Below are 16,796 nucleotides of genomic sequence, written 5' to 3'. Positions count from 1 at the left end.
GGTCTGAGTACCACACACCTTAGGCTCCAGTGCAGCCTCGAACTACTAGCACTATAGTTGCTGTACCTTCTCCATGACTCCATGGCTAGGGCATTGGTTTCCATATTAGAACTAGCAAAGCAGAAGGTAAGCTAAGTGTGTGTTAGATCCATCAAAGTAGGAAAAGAGGTGGAAACAGTTTCCTTCGTCTCCCAGGACCAACTTCAGCACCCTCTAACTCCTCAAGGTCTGACACAGCTCCTCTTGATCTCCACTTTCCCACTTCCCACCAGTACCTTCTCCCGGGAGAGAAGGGAGAGGGAGAAGGAAGAGGCAGAAGTCTCCAGGAGACAGAAGGCACATTCTAATGTGCCCCATTAGAATCCCAACCCCTTTCTAATTGCCCCTCCACACTTCTCTTTCTCAGTGGTGGCAGGAGGTCAAGAAGAAATGATGAACTGCTGATCCAATTGAAAATATACAGACATCAATTTTCATGTCTAATAACATTTAGGTGGCACGAGCAGGTGCAGAAATAGCTGATTATAAAAGATGGAAAGCCAAATTTTCTCTGGAGTTCTCTGATGGCTACTCGGAGCTGATCCCCGGGAGGTGCTCTCCACTCCTTGCTCCCACTCCATGGAGGTCCAGCTTGGCAATGTCCTTTGGACAAGACTGAGAACAGTGGTCTGTCCTACGTAGCATTACTACAGTCTGGTCAACAGCCTGCTAAAAGGCATGGACAACTACTTGCACACACAGGCTGTCTAGAAGAGGGACTTACCAAAGGACTGGGCAGAAACCAGGTGAAGCAGGTGACCAAGGGAGAGCTCGGGCCTACTCATCAGGTAGCTGTTTGAATCATCCCTGATTTTTTTTTTAAATGAAGGGTCAATATCGTCCCTGTCTTATCTGCACAAATTTGGTGCTGGAAGAATATTCTTTGAAATTAAGATTGATCAAAATTACAAAAAGAGACTGATCAAATCCTCACTTGTTGCATTGATAACTGACTTTATCACTACCTCGGGGGACAATATTGACTTTGCATTCAGATAGAAACCTGAATTTAAAGTTAGTGTTCCTGGATATTCGGTTTGCTCGGTGCAAAACCAGTCACCAAGGATGAGAAGAGCACACTGCATGTAGAGCAGTACTCAAGAGCCTGGGTGTTTAGCAGCCGTCAGCTATTCTTACATAGGAGCGCTGGTTGTGCAGTGGTTAAGGTGCGCCATGGGAGAGAGTCGTGGCCATTTACAGCCTAGGAAACCTTAAGGGGCAGTTCTACTCGGCCCTGGAGAATTGCTAAGAGTTGGACTCAACTCGAGAGTAATGGGTTTAGTTACTTCTAGAAGAAAGAACATTGTATTTAGCCAAGAGTAGGGAAGTACAGAGGAATAACAATAGCAATATGTCATCGAGCGTTTAACAAGCAAGCCGAAAGAGTCAGGCCATGGGGCAATGAAGGTGCACGCAGATGGCAGAAGCTCAGGGATGACTGTGAACTGCCCGAGGTCACACACAGCTAGAATGTCAGAATCGGGATTTGATCTCGGCCTCTCTGGCTCCAAAGCCAAACTCAGTGTTGTACACGTGCCCCGGCTATCACGAAGGGACAAATTTGTGCAAGAATTAAAGGAAAAGGGAGGCCGAGACGTGGGAGAACCCCCTAGAATTCCTGATCTCATGGATACTGAGCAACCTTCCACTCAAATGACCACAGGGGACCGTCGATAAGGCTGAAACACACGCTCCGACTGAACTCCACAGGCAGAAAGAATGCCTGCCCTTTCCAGGACCATGTGCTGGCCAACAGCCGCCCTCGGTCTGAACGGCTCCATATTCCTGCCAAGGCCTCAACGTTGACACCTACTGCTCACGCTCTTTGATCGGAACCCCTGGACTAGACAAAAAATGCCAACTAACCCTCCTGCAGGGATCGCAAAGCTGTGCTGCCAACAGCCACAGAACGTCTGTCTCCAATGACTGGCTCCTTAATCTCAGAAAAGACGGATCATGCCAGAGTGTGTTTGTCTTCTCTCAGGACCTAATGCAAGGTCGAGGCACTGGGAATCAGGAACTAGCATCACTGACTTAAGAGATCGAGAGATTCTGTGCGGTAGAACCTGTGATTCTCCTCAAACAGGTAGACAGGGCTTTCGGCAGGAAGAAGACCAAAAAGGCACTGCCAAATGCGCAGTCTGGTACTGGTTCCACCAGAAACCAAACCCACTGCCATCGACTCCCTTCCAATCATGGCAGCCCTCTATAGGCCCTCTGAGCAGATAGCAGCCTTGTTCTCGCTCAGATGGGTTAGTGGGTTTGAACCTCTAACCTTGTGGTAAGTGTAGCTCATGCTTACTGGAGAGAGCCACCAGGGCTCCTAGGCATCGGTTAAAGGTTATTCATGACTCTACAGACACAGAGTAATACATTTTGGAACGACTGTTATGTTTTTGGAACATTTGCGAGACGTTGTGATTGGTTGTGAGGCAAGGTGGTAAAGCCGGCAACAGGACAGGGGCAGTGCTGTCCTGTGAATGTTCCCTTCCAGATGTGGGTGGAGCAGCCACAAAATCAAAGAGAAAAATCTGTTTACAACTGTAATTCACGAAACAATTTAAATATAGAAATTTATACAGAGTATCTTTTTGTTACATGTTTATATAAAGAGACCTCAGTCACAATATACATTTGAGCAGGGTCTAAATTTGAGTTAAGATACATTTTTAGTTAAACTTAACAATGCTCTTTTTAGATTATAATTAAAATCCAGAGGTGTCAATGTGCACATGCCTTGTGTTTGGTAGAGGCTGTCAGAAAAATTGAATTCCATCCAGAGCAGCTTGCAGATAGCAGTCATTCAAGACAGGCTTCCTGCGATATTTGTGTCCCACTAACCAAAATACATTTTCCAAGGTTAAGGGATCATTTAATCTTCTTTTCTTTAGTTTTTCCTATTTCTTCAGCTTATTCAAAGTTACAATTGCAGTTGCTCAATATATAAAGGCCAGCAAGAAATAATATGAGGCATGAACTCTATTTAGAAGACAGCCTGCAAAGCATTTCATTCTTTATTAAAAAAAAACCACCATAAAAGTAATTACTAGATCACCAGTGTGTGTGTGTGTGTGTGTGTGTGTGTGTGTGTGTGTGTGTGTGTGTGAAGTCAAATATGTCTGACTTCAACTCACAGCTCATGAAATTTTCTCACAAACAAAAAGCCATGTCTCACAAAAGTCAACCTCTTCCCTGCTCTGGCCCTCAGCGTAACCAGGGAGCTCTGGTGACAGAGGCACAGAGAGGTGAGATAGGGTTGGTAATTAAGCAGTCCCGAATAGACGGAATTTACTATGCAGAGAAACAAGCATCACTGAGTTTTTAACATTTTTGTTCTCGAGCAACGTATCAACGATGTCACGTGAGGAAATGGCTCTGAATAAATATCTATGCTAAATGAGCTCAACAGATAGATTTTTAATTTCTGTTTTGGTTTTATTCCCCTGAAAGTTTTATGGTCACTGTTTCAATAAAGAAAATATAAACTGTCTTTAACATGAAAGCTTGGAACTTACTTCTTTATAAAGTACATGGTCACCTCACCGCTTATCCCTTATTTAGATGTTCCTCATTCTTGTCTCGGGGAGCAACAGTGACATTCTGAGAAGTGATCCACATGGGAATTCTTCAGTGTGGAAAGCAGCTCTCAGGGCTTCAGAAGCACCAATTGGGCCTCTTACTTGTTTCCTCCTGAACCCTCAACCTATGATTTTTAAGAACTTTAGGGTTAGTTAGGAGCCCTGTGGCATGGTGGGTTATGCTCACTCTCTGTGCTTCCGGAGAAAGAAGAGGCTTTCGGCTCTCCAAAGGAATGAATCGGCGTGGAGACTTGTCCTCCAGGGTTGCTTTGAGCAGGAATAGGTTGGCAGAGAGTCAGTGCTTGAAAAGTTGAAAATCGTTTAGTCTACATGACAAAAGACTTGGTCCATGAGTTGGGCTTGACAGGCTGACTCTGGCAATTGTGCGAAATGAAAAAGCATCTGCCTTTTGAAGTTAGAAGAGTCGTCTAATATTGAGCTGATTCCATGTAAACTCAGTCACAACTAATCAGTACTACTTGTTTTATTTTGGAGAATTTTTAGTTTTCCTGAATAGGAAGAGGGTGTTACCGACAGGAGACTAGATGTGTAAACAGACATTTAAAAGCAACAGTGTTTACTCAGTTCAATCCTGTTATTTTGAACAAACTGCATGTTTACTGTCTGAAGGTGAATATTTTATTAGGAAAGATGACAAGGAAAGCCAAGGTTTCTAAGGATACATGTTCATGACATAATGCGGGGAAAAAAACAACTTTATCAGGTGTCTTCTTAATGAAAGCATGCATCTTCAGTATACTACTGCATTTAAGTGATTCCAGCGTTTAATTGGCTCCCAAGCCCTGAGACCTAGTAAATAATATTTTATTCTCCTGTCTACCCACCACTGATTCAATACATATCCGTGACCAAAATAGGAAGAGTGAATAATGCCATGATAGCTACTCAACATATCCAAGTCAATGAGCTGATTCTGACCTGTTGGCTGCTTGAACCGACCAGCCCCTCTGTGGAAGAAACCTGCTCCAGCAAGATGTAGGGGCTCAGAAGCCCCGTGTGGCAGTCCTACTGTCCACCAGGGTCAGTATGAGTCAGAATTGACTCGATGGAACTGGATTTGGCTTTAGTGGAACAAACCTATCCTACTTTATTCCATTTCTGTTCCCTGACCAGGTAGCACCAAAGTGTACTGAAAACACGGCAATGGTGAATGGCTACAAGGAGCCCGGAAACAGAAGGCTCAGAGAAGCTCTTCATCCACAGTGCCAGGTACAGTGGAGGAGGGCGTGCATTGAAGGGAGTCGTCCGGGCTTGCGGACAGTCAGGATGAACTCTGAAAATTCTGGCTACTACAGCTTGAACACAAACCGACTTTCAAGTCTAGATAATTTAGAACTCAGGGTGAGAGTTGCTCAAGAGTTAAATTTTAGTCATTGTCTAGTGATATCCTGAGGATAAGGGATTAGAGGGGGTGGGGGGAGAAAGGGGGAACCCATTACAAGGTTGGATATATAGCCCACCCCCCAGGGGAACGAATAACGAACATGTGGGTGAAGGGAGACAATGGACAGTGTAAGACATAAAATAACAACAATAATATATAATTGATCACGGATTCTCGAGGGCGGGAGGGTGGGGGAATGCGGGGGAAAAGGAGGAGCTGAAGCCAAGGGCTCAAGTAGAAAGAAAATGTTTTGGAAATGTTAATGGCAACCTATATACAAGTATGCTTAATACAACTGAATGATGGATTGTCGTTAGATTTGTAAGAGCCCCCAATAAAAGGATTAATAAAAAATAGGAAGGAAAGAAAAGTAATGAACATTTCCATCTTAAGTCACATTGCACTGACTTATTGAAATATGGCAGCCTTCCAAATTTCATTCTTCTTTGGTTCTGTTGCCATGCATTGTGTTTTGAGACTTGGAATGATAATATTAACAGTAATAAATATAAATGGATAGAGAAGTTTAAAAGGCTAAATTTTAATTTAAATATAATTGAGTTTCTGACCAACAAAAATTGTCTATTGATAACTCAAGACACGACTGTTCAATCTATAAATTATCAAGGGCTCATGAGGGAGGGGGGAGCGGGGAGGGAGGGAAAAAAAAAGAAGACCTGATGCAAAGGGCTTAAGTGGAGAGCAAATGCCTTGAGAATGATTAGGGCAAAGAATGTATGGATGTGCTTTATACAATTGATGTATGTATATGTATGGATTGTGATAAGAGTTGCATGAGCCCCTAATAAAATGTGAAAAAAAAAAAAGAGTGAGTGCGTTTGGTTTTGACTCCCATTGACCTCATGTGCATCATGAGCCACTGCCTGGTGCTACACCACCTTCACAAATCGCTGTTGCTGGAACTTGTTGAAGCAATGCATTTCCTCGACAGGCTTATCTCTTTATTACTGACCTTCACTTCACTACGCATGGTGTTCTCCTCTAGCGACTAGTCTCTATTGATGATAGGCCCAGAGGAAATCTCCGATCCTTGCTTCTAAGCTGTATTCTGGATGAACTTTTTCCAAAGGCAGATTTATTTGTTCTTCTGAGAGTCCATGCTAATTTTAATATTCTTCACCAACACCATAATTCAAATGCATCAATTCTTCTACAGTCTTTCTTATTCACTGTCCAACTTTCACATACATCGGAGGGGACTGAAAATGTCACAGCTTCGGTCAGGTGCAACTAATCCTCAAAGTGACATCCTTGCTTTTCATACTTTAACAAGGTCTGGAATGCGGAAGAGCAGCCCTGAGTACTTTGCTGGTTCGACAAGGAACTGCCAAGCTTGCATTCAGCTCTGGGATTGCTTGGACTCTTCATAAAATAGCTGCTGCTTCATAAGACCTGTTCTAAGACAGAAGGTGCTTGCTAGCAATGATGTGGTCTTGGATTTAGTGTTTAGATGTAGTGATACTACAATGTCTAGGTTTCTCTCATCATTTTGTAGAAAAAACATAACTGAATATCCCAAAATAGGAACTAAGCATAAATCATAAAATGTATTAGACGATATCAAGTCAGTAGTCACCAAGATGTTGCTTCCATGGAAAAACACTTTCCAAATTGCGATCAGTAATGAACAGAATTTCTCCATTAGAGCTGCCCGATAGAAGGTGTGTCTCTTAATAACTGCTTCCAGAAATTACAAATGGGCACAGAAGGAATGCGTATGTTTCTTCACTTGCCTACCAGTATGCATCACGTTAAGCTAGGTGCTTGTAAATTAGGTTCTAGTTCACTTTACGCATGGTTGTGGAGGTCATGTTCCACAATCCAAAGAACCTTTCACATATGACCAAAATTGGCAGTTCCTCAAACACTTGCCTCCGCCTGCTTTTATCTTAAGGCGGCCCCTCTTCCTCCCATTGTCTCTGCCAGCGAATGATTCCCTACACAAGCCCCTTCAGCTTGTTGCAGGAACCAGTTTTGTCTGGCTTTCAGCCTCAGGACACTTAAACTGAGCTGTCTGCGGCTACCCCGTGGGGCCCCATTCCCAAGCATTGCTGTTTGGGACCAGGTCTGCTCTGAGATAGCTGGAAGCAGCCACACTACTGGAGACTGCCTCTGGCCTGAAACATGCGAAGAACAGTAACCCAGAAGTGGTTCACAATGCCAACCATCTCACCACTCAGCGGCAAGCTGCCATTTCCAAAATCTGCAAGAGAAGTTCCAGTAAGTGACATTCTCAAGCAAAACTTAAACAAGAAAGAAAGAATGACTTCAGAAGTTTCTGGGTAGAGCTGAACAAGCCGATCAACTCCCAAACTCATCAGAGAATGACTACCAATAAGCAATGTCCTTCTCCCGCGGAGGAGTAATTCTTTCAAGGACAGAAGGGAGACTTACCTTTGGAAGTTAGCAACCAACTTGACGTCAGCGATGACAATCTTATGCTCGATAATCATGTGCTTCAGAAGCTTGTCTTGTTCAGCCACGGGAAAATGTTCTTCACAGAAAATACAAGGCACAGATGGAGAACCTGCTGAAGCGGTGGTGCCACCTGGACCTTCTGGCAGGGACAGGGCCTCCAGGATACAATCCTTAGTGCCTGGGAGAGGCGACACAAGAAAAAGTAAAGCTGAACCCAACGTTTGGGACGATTTCTCACCTCCCGCGTTAAAAGGATCCTCAAGTTATTTACATGACTTCCAAACAGAAAACCCCCGTGTGCTGGGAAGGAGAGTACTCTAACATCATCTCAAACAGCTTCCCCAGGCCAGAGGCAGCGAGGATGACAACGTGGCCCCCGCGTGCCACTTGCTGGCGTGACGGGGGAAAGCCGCTTACCAGGGCAGCGTGCCGCCCTTCTTCTTGGACACTGGCCAAGGGCAGCCACGCCGGAGGTCTTGGAGCGGGGAGGGTGCAATCCCCGGGGCTCAGCCTCTGAGGCCCGACTGAGACCTGGGCCGGGAGTGAGAGGACTGGCAACGGAGGCTCCCAGGCCAGTCCTCTAAGCTGCTTCCCACTGCCCCTGCACACGCTGCCTACTTCTGATTATTCGTCATGCCACCAAGGCCGCTCACCCATGCGATGATGGAGCCCAGGCTAGGCGGCCCGCGTGGCAGTTTTCTGAGCTGATGTGTGCCTATCATTTGCTTATTGAGCAATTACGTGTCACGACTGAGGTCCCCGCGAACAAGGAGAGGAATGCTCATTTAGGAGACATAATGGGTAACCAGTTTTCCTATCCATGCTCAGGCCTTTCCTGACGTCGTGGACAGTGTTTTTAAGAGTTGAGGTTGGGACGATTTGTAGCCCTGCATTTGAGCTCTTGATCTAGCGGGTTGAAGACTTCTCTTCAAGGTGCTAGGAAGGCAGGCTGGGCCTGTCACCTGATGGAGGCTGCTGAGGAGTCAGTGACCGGCAACTCCCCCTGGAGGTGGAAGGCACTGTCCAGTTGATTCTGAACGCAGTGACCTCCTGTGACAGGGTAGGCTTTGTTATCGGAGTCAATGGCCGTTTCTGTGGCCCATGGAGCCGCTGGATGGGTCCGCTGCCGACCTCTCTGTCAGCAGCTGAGCGGTCTCGGCAGCAGGCCCCTTATCCAGGCAACCAGAAGAAGGTCCGACGTTTGCTGAAGCGCAGAGAAGATTCTTTAGAAACCAAGATAGCTGTCCCACAAAAGCCTGTGGAGTTATGTTACATATTAATTATTCTAGCTTCATGACTATTATCTTATCTTACTTTTTAAAGCCTGCCTAATTGGATTATTGTTTCCATCACAGTGTGCTGCTGGACAGATGATGTGAGAGCAAGCATGGGCAACATTCACTCACTCACTCACTCACTCACTCACTCACTCACGGAACCGAAAGTCACTGCTTATCTAGCGAGTGCTGGCCCCGCCTCTCCAACGCTGCATGCTCCTCACGTGCAGGGCTGAAGGGCTCTCAAGCTGTCTGGTGAAACCGAGACGTGAAAAGAATCGAGGGTGACGACAGAGATGGGATTGGGCTTATGGGGGTGTGGGGATGGTAGCCACCACACTGAGCTGGAGAAGAGATGTCTCTATAGGATGGCATCTTGACTGTCACCCAGACCTGCTCCACAGAGCTGTGTGTACTGAATCATGCTGCTTATTTCTGTTTCAAAAATTTATTTATTAATAATATAGAAGGCCAAACAACAGGGTATACGTTATAGTAGGGAGAATATGTAAGGCATAGAAGCACTTTAGAAACATGACTAACAAAATAAGCACAATTGCATTTATTAAATTAATTTATTAAATTACATTAATGCATTTATTAAATCAGAATCTTGCAATTGATGAATGACTGCTACAAAGCAGGTATCTGATAAATAAATGTTTGCTGAATGATGAAACCTACAATCCTCGGCCCACCATTATTGCTGTTTCTCGGTCAGATGCCGACACTGTCATGGAGCCAGTTCTGACTTATAGCAACCCCATGGGGCGGCGCAGAACTTCCCTGTACATTTTCCAGCCCGTCATTCTTCACGGGGCAGAAAGTCTCTCTCCCTCGACGGCTGTTCCTGCGGAAGTCCAATTCCAGGGAACAAGTGCAGCTGTCTTAAAGGACAGTTCTTCCTAAACCTGGGGTAATCACCTACGATCACAGCCAGATCTTTTGTGGTCTACACTTTTGTATAACAGGCCTAATGGTAATAAATAAATATTGTAAAAATTACACTGAGTGCTGAGATAATAATCCACATTATTGACTGTTATAAAAGTATGTGTATTTAGTTGGGAAGTTTTTTTACTCTTTACATGGAAGGAACCTTTCTACTAAAAAAAGAAAAAGTGTCCTTAAGAATGAAGAGTAAATTGTACCACTTGATCACTGGAGTTTATATTGGACAGCTTTGAATCCTACATATATGCGGAGGTACCCCCCCCCAAAAATGGCTTTTTTTCAAAGCTATGTATTTAAAATTGTTTAGAAAACAATCTTATCACCTTCAAAGTACTCTCCATTCCACTTAATATATTTGTCAAATCTGCAATTCCATTCTTAGAAACGTTTTCAAACTCACTGTTTGGATGACTGAGAGCACCTCCCTCCCTCTCTCCCTCATTCATTCCTGCACTTCCTCTTCTACGTCGTCAAATCGCTAGCCTTTCCAGTCCCTCTGCATTTTGGATACAAGAAAGTCACATGGAGCAAGGTCACGGAAGTGTGGGGCAAGAGAGGCATGCTGGGTTTTGTCAAAAAGTGGCATACTGAGATGGCTGCTTGAGCAGGTGTATTGTTATGGTACAAAATGCAGGCCCCGTCTGCCACAAATCAGACTTTTTTGGTCACACACTGTTGGGCAATCATTTTACAACCTCTAAATAGAAATCTTGATTAACAGTCTAACCTGGTGGAATGAACTCCAAACGTATTAAGAGGCAACATCTTTGTCCGTTTGGCAAGTTGAAGGGTGTCCAGGACAAGGTTTGTTCTCAGTCGACATTTAACCTTTTTTGAAATGAGAAAACCACTTGTACCCTTGAGTTTTCCCCATAGCACTGTCCTTGTGACCTGTGTTCAACATCACAACAGTTTCTGTGGCATTTTTCCTGAGCAGGAAATAAAATTTCACAGTTGCATGCTGTTATCTTTAATAGGAAATCACAGAAAATGAGGTTTAAGCTCAACTGCCTTAAAAAAAAATTCACTGTGACCAGAGAAAACCTTCTCCGGTGATTCCACTGGGTGCACTAACTCAGAACTCAAAGCAAGTTGCTTGATGCTTGCCCAGTGGGAAACATGCCAACTACAAAAGCTTTCTGCCCGGAGGAGCTTTTTTCTGATTTTTTTTGGGGGGCGGGAGGTGAGGGAGTAACCCTTCTTGTAGTTTAGAGGAGTGGTTTCCTAACTTGTTTATGCTTTATCACCCGAAGAGCTTTTAAAACATAGAACTGTACAGAGTAGAACACACTTGACCCTTGGCACTTAATAAAGGCATTCCGTTGGATGAGAAGAAAAAAAAGAACAGTACACCGAGGGAATGCAATTGTCATGGGTTATGAATAGTGCTGCAAACCCTAAGGCCAGAAGTTCAAAACCACTAGCCGTTTCATGGGAGAAAGATGATGCTTTCTACTCCTGTACAGGTATACTGTCTTAGAAATTCCCAGGGGCAGTTTCTACTCTGTCCTATAGGGTGGCCAAGAGAAGAATGCTAATTGGGAATGAATAATTCAGAGGCTGATCATAGGGGTCTTGTGGCTCTCCTGACCACATGGTGGTGGGTATCTTGAACTCATGTAGAAAGTCCCTATGTTAGGAGATAATGCCTTGAGACCCAGACTACTAGATAGTCTAGGCTGTCCTAAAAGGGAACCCCCCCCCCCCACCAGATATTAAGCAATGGACCAGCACACATAACTCAGTAGGATTTGCCTAATAGCTTCCTTGTTTCCAGCTGTTGTCACAAAAATCAGATCTCTGTCCTATAACGCATGTTAAGAAGGCAATGGATGTAAAAATAAAAGCAAAAGGAATTAAATTACATCTAGCACCTTTCATTAAAGAGGTGAAACATCCTGGAAATTCTGTTTTGGCCCCAAATCGGCTTTGCACATTTGCTACAAATTGACCGCACAAATTATCTGCTCCAGTTCTCACTTCGACCAGCAATTCTGTTGAGACGAACTGTAAAGTATGCCATTCCAAGGAAACAGGGTTTCCAAGAGATCCTATGCTGATTATTACATTGTATTTACTCAGAGTAAGCTCTCCAAAGTACAGATCATTACTCAGGGACAGCTCTTCCACAGCTGAATGTGCACATGGATCACTTGGAGATGTGGTTACAAGGCAGATCTGTATTCAGTAGGTGTGGTGGTTGTGGAAATGTGCCAGCCAATTCCCAGCTGCCCTCAGCGTAACTGACAGGCCTCAGGTGCTGCAGTGTGAAATCCCATCGGCAACGAGGCCAACCATCCTTACTAGGGCTGGATGCAGCAGAAACACTGTTTTGGCGGAAAATGGGGCTTCTCTGATGTAGATCACAGGACTCACCAGCACTGGCCCCGCAGGAGCTTGCTGCGAATGAATGGTACTGCAGTCTGAAAATGGATGCAGCCCTCCTGCCATCCCCTTCTCCCCTCCCAGGGGCTGGACCTACAATGCCACCTCCTCCAGCTCCCCCTCCCTGGTGTTTGCTCCCTATGTGACAATGGCAACTCAGAGCCCCATGAGGGCTTCTTGGCCGGCAGGACTACACAATCTAGGCGAAGGAAGAGGAAAGGGGTGTGGCCTTTTGTCCATCCGACCACAGATCACACTGTGAGTTGCAAGATTCTGTTTAACCAAAACCCAACCCACTGCCATCAAGTTGATGCTGACTCACAGTGACCCTTAGAAACCTAATGGGAGAAAGAAGCTCTACTCTCTCTTACAAAGTCTCTATAAGTATGAGGTATGATATAGAGACAAAACCCAAACCAACCCCACTGTCATGGAGTCAACTCTGACTCACAGCCACCCCATGGGGCAGGTAGAACAATTTTTTTTAGGGTTCCTGAGACTGGAAATCTCTATGGAACAGACCTCTTCCTCCTTCTCTACAGACCAGCTGATGGGTTTGAACCATGGACTCTGCGGTCAGCAGTTCAATGCTTTCCCCACTGTGTGATAAGGGCTCGTGTCTTTATTGAGAACACAAGTCATAAATCCACAACTCATCTGTGTGCTAAAACAGGCCAATTCCATCTTGCTTTTACCGTTAAATGTCAAGTAGAGCGAGGCTTTGAGGGGAAAAATAGACACCTGTGCGGTTCCTGTCCTCAGACAACAAGAAACCACCCCCTCCCATCCACGAAGCACCGTGAGAACCATCTCAGCAGGACATCGAGGGGACTGCAGAGCACCTCACACATCACTCCCCTTTCAACTTGTGCACCCACACCACATGGCCAGTCCAACTCCGAAAAATAGTATGTGAAAAAAATCCAGTAATTGATGGATATCGAGTGAGCTGCTACAGTCACCACACTCTGATTATCTAATCGCCATCGTGTCCATGTTGGCAGAGCGTGTTTCTGCCTTTTTTATTTGGAAATGCTGTAAACAGACCTTGAGTATCCCAAGTAAACACCTCTCTTACATTCGTTTTTTCTTTATATTAGTGCAATTTAATTAATATGAACATATCATAAATAGAAGGATGAACAAATTTGTCTCAGAACAAGTATAGCCAGAGTGCTCCTTAGAAGTAAAGATGGTGAGAGGCTACTTGCATACTCTGCACGTATTATCAGGCGGGGTCAGTCTCTGGAGAAGAACAATCGCAGTGGAAAAGAAGACCCTTAGGGAGACGGGTGACACAGTGGCTGTAAGAATGCATTCAATTGTAAGATAAATTATGAGAATGGCACAAGACTGACTGGTGTTCTGTTCTGTTATACCAGAAGGTTTCAAATAGTTCTTGGAAAAATTCCAGTATCATTTAATTCCATTTTTTCCTCCGCACTTTGAAGCTCCCCTCATACATAGGATCACTAGGAGTCAGAATGGACTCTGGTATCTAACCACCACCACCACCTCCGAAAGAAGTTTTTATCCAGAGGAAAAGAGGAAACACGCACACTATTAACCAGAGTTCAAGTCAACATACTCCAAACTGACCATATAAGCCAAGCACCAAGGGGAAGGCTGGACAGCAGAGATGAAGAAGAGTCTTCTTGAAGGACGGACTTTTCCAAACTGTACAGACTTCTAGAGAGATGACTAATTTAACACAATGCTCGGACAATAGCAAAGGGTCAACTGTGTGGCTGGAACATCAGTAAGTAAAGGATGCAAATGGCCGTGGCTCACATTTCACACCAGGCCCAGACACACTTACTTTGAAAGTTGTAGGTCGGTTCTATGAATGTTCTTTATCAAGGAAGTAGCTGGAGTGGTGCTTTTTCTTAAAGACCTGACAGGCAGTAAACAGAAGGATGGCGAGACAAAGGAGACAGGGAGTCAAGAGAACAGTTTTACAGCTTTACCAATCATCTACGTGAAACACTGAAAACCTTCTGTAAGATCTGGGCATCAGATGAGGGGGAAAGGAGGAGAAAGAAGAGGTCAGGCTGTAGGAGTCCTAGGCCCATTAACCAATCCCGGGCAAGTTACTTAACGTATCTTACAATTAAAAAAATAGATGAATCATAATATCTACCTTGTAGAGATTTTACGAGGGTAAAATGAGGATATTAATGTATAGTACATAGCACTGTGCTTGATGCATAATAAATCCTCCATAAAGGTTAGGTCTTATGTTATTATCATTACAGATTATAACGAGTCTGGACAGGAGTTTGAGCCTGCAGAGAGAAGGGCATCAAGTGCACAGAGTGCATTAGAAAGGTTTTCAGATTAGTTAGAACTACATGGCCTGGGGTCCCAACACAGATGGGAAGAATCGGAATCAAACCAAAGGCTTTGGAAGAAGAATCTGATCACTTCACAACTACTTGCTGTTTAGTCCTTATTGTGCTTTTGAAATTCAAAGGCTTTTGTATTCCCTGATCACCTTGTTATTTCTGCAGTACACCGTAATAAATCAACAGACAAGAAAGCAAATACAATGAGATTTGTGATACAGAGATAAGGGAAGCTGGAGGAATTTCTATTGATGGTCTGACTTGTTAACAGCACCTAACAACGGTGGGGAACAGACCGGGGAAGAGAGTGTATGTGGACAAATTCTCCACCGTCATATTGAAGAAGCTTGGGAAGCCAGAATTCTCTTGAAGGGAGACCTTGATGCTTGTGAGTTGGCGAGGTAACCTAGTCACATCCTCCTGACTAGAAAGTTATTCCCCAGAATGTCTCTGGTACTAATGCCAATCTTAAGGTGCTACTTGCAAGCACAGGGCTGCTTACTCTAAGTATGAAGGTTATCTACTTGAAGGCTCTCTGCCTGAAGGTTATGTGCCGTCAAGAACGATCAGACCATCCCACTCTGAGTAGAGCCCACTCCCTTCTGATATGGATCATAAATTGTTCCCCTGGAGAGGAGCTCAGGGACCCTTGGGTCACCAGCTCAGAAATGACCAAGGTTCGGCCGTCCTCTTCACTCTAGATCCCACTCATTTTGCTATGGAAATGCCTTTCTGTCTTGGGCATGCCCCGAGTCCCTCCTTTTCCCGTTAACACTATGCCCTTGGTACAGTGGCTCTCACTGGGGTCGTGACCCCTTGGGGAGATCGAATGACCCTTTCCCAGGGGTCGCCTACATATTTCCACTGCTCCTCTATCATCTCCAGTGGGTCCGCCCACATGCAGACAGGCCCACAAAAGAGGACCTGGTGTGAAGACTGTGACCCATGCTACACCGTGCTTCAAGACGAGATTTCATTGATTTGTCATTAGAAATACATATTTCACAATATATAATTACATATTGTTTTTGTGATTCATCAGTATGCTTTATGTTCAATTTGTAACAACAAAAATACATCCTGCATATCAGATATTTATAATATGATTCATAACAGTAGCAAAATTAGTTACGCAGTAGCAACAAAAATAATTTCATGGTTGGGGGTCACCACACCATGAGAAACTGTATGAAAAGATTGTGGCATTAGGTTGAGAACCACAGCCTTAGTACATCTTTTGCATGCCTGAAATTATATAAGCCTGTTAGAGAATACATTCCCATACTCCCTGGTTCCGGTCACATGGAAGAAGCGAGCCCTTGCATGCCTTGTCTGACGTTTCTTTAATTCACCCTTCAATTACACAATGCCCCTAGGACCCATTCAGTTGTGGAATCTGGTCCCCCACAAACAGCAATGCTGAAAACCATTATGATCAAGTTCTGTTTTTTAGATAACTTTGGTGAAAGAGCAAAATACTTTTTTCTCCTAAATATTAAAGAACTCCAAATTCAGGGTTTTTTTTTGCTACAGATTGTATGTGTTTCTTGTTTCTATATTATGCAATATTACTTTAACTCATTCAATAAATGAGTGCCTACATCGATAGTAGAGTAGTACTAATAATGCAGAAGCAGCAGCTATTTGAAATATTATATAGTCATGACATTTTAGAGGAAAACAAATCCTGGAAGAGAAGCTAGATATATTATATATAATTAATATGATTGATTTGTTTGAATATTTGAATCTGTTATAATTAAGATGTTTCTACTGTTGCAAAATGTTTTAATGGTTAATATGTTCCATTCTCTAGTTCAACTAGTGCTAATGCTTACTCTCAATATGAAATTTAGAATCCAAGAGATTAAATGACCATATGCTATATAATTTAAATATTCTTCTGTGTCAGATATACAATTTCTTCTATGACTTCTTTTTTGTATCTTTTTATATTGTATTATGTAAAATATACATCAGCGCACTTCAATGTAAAGCTGCTACAAGTTTTTACTTTATAAGGTCAGGACTAGGATATTGGCCTCCAAACGGAATTCAAAGTTATATCTGTGTGATGTCGAGTCAATCCATCAACAGAGCACAATTGTACCACAAGCTTTCAAAGATTGTAAATCCTTGCAGAAACTAACCACTAGGTCTTTCTCCTGTGGAGTGGTTGGTAGATTTGAACTATCAACCCTCCATTGAACTTGCTGTGTGCTTAACCACCAAGTTACTAGGGTTCCTGAGACTAACTAAACCCTTTACTAAATGTCTCTTTCACCAGTAGGGGGCAGAAGTAGTCATGGGGCAGACACGGGGGCTGTGGAAATGTGATTTTTCAACAGCAAAGCTGAAAGTAAACAAAAATCCA

The 16,796-nt window shown here is 43.9% G+C and overlaps 1 protein-coding gene across 1 annotated transcript in view; it reads right to left on the bottom strand.

The window, feature by feature from the left end:
- Positions 1-16,796, bottom strand: part of ZNF277 (zinc finger protein 277) — a 102,189-nt gene that overhangs the window by 35,457 nt on the left and 49,936 nt on the right. Inside the window, exon 2 of the mRNA XM_075558569.1 lies at positions 7,438-7,639. Coding sequence (XP_075414684.1) covers positions 7,438-7,639 — 202 coding nt within the window. The remainder of the gene's footprint in view (positions 1-7,437; positions 7,640-16,796) is intronic.

Source organism: Tenrec ecaudatus, chromosome 9 (assembly GCF_050624435.1).
Source record: "Tenrec ecaudatus isolate mTenEca1 chromosome 9, mTenEca1.hap1, whole genome shotgun sequence".
Classification (NCBI taxonomy): Eukaryota; Metazoa; Chordata; class Mammalia; order Afrosoricida; family Tenrecidae; genus Tenrec; species Tenrec ecaudatus.
The sequence above is the reverse complement of the archived record's forward strand: the minus strand, read 5'-3'. Positions and strand labels throughout refer to the sequence as shown.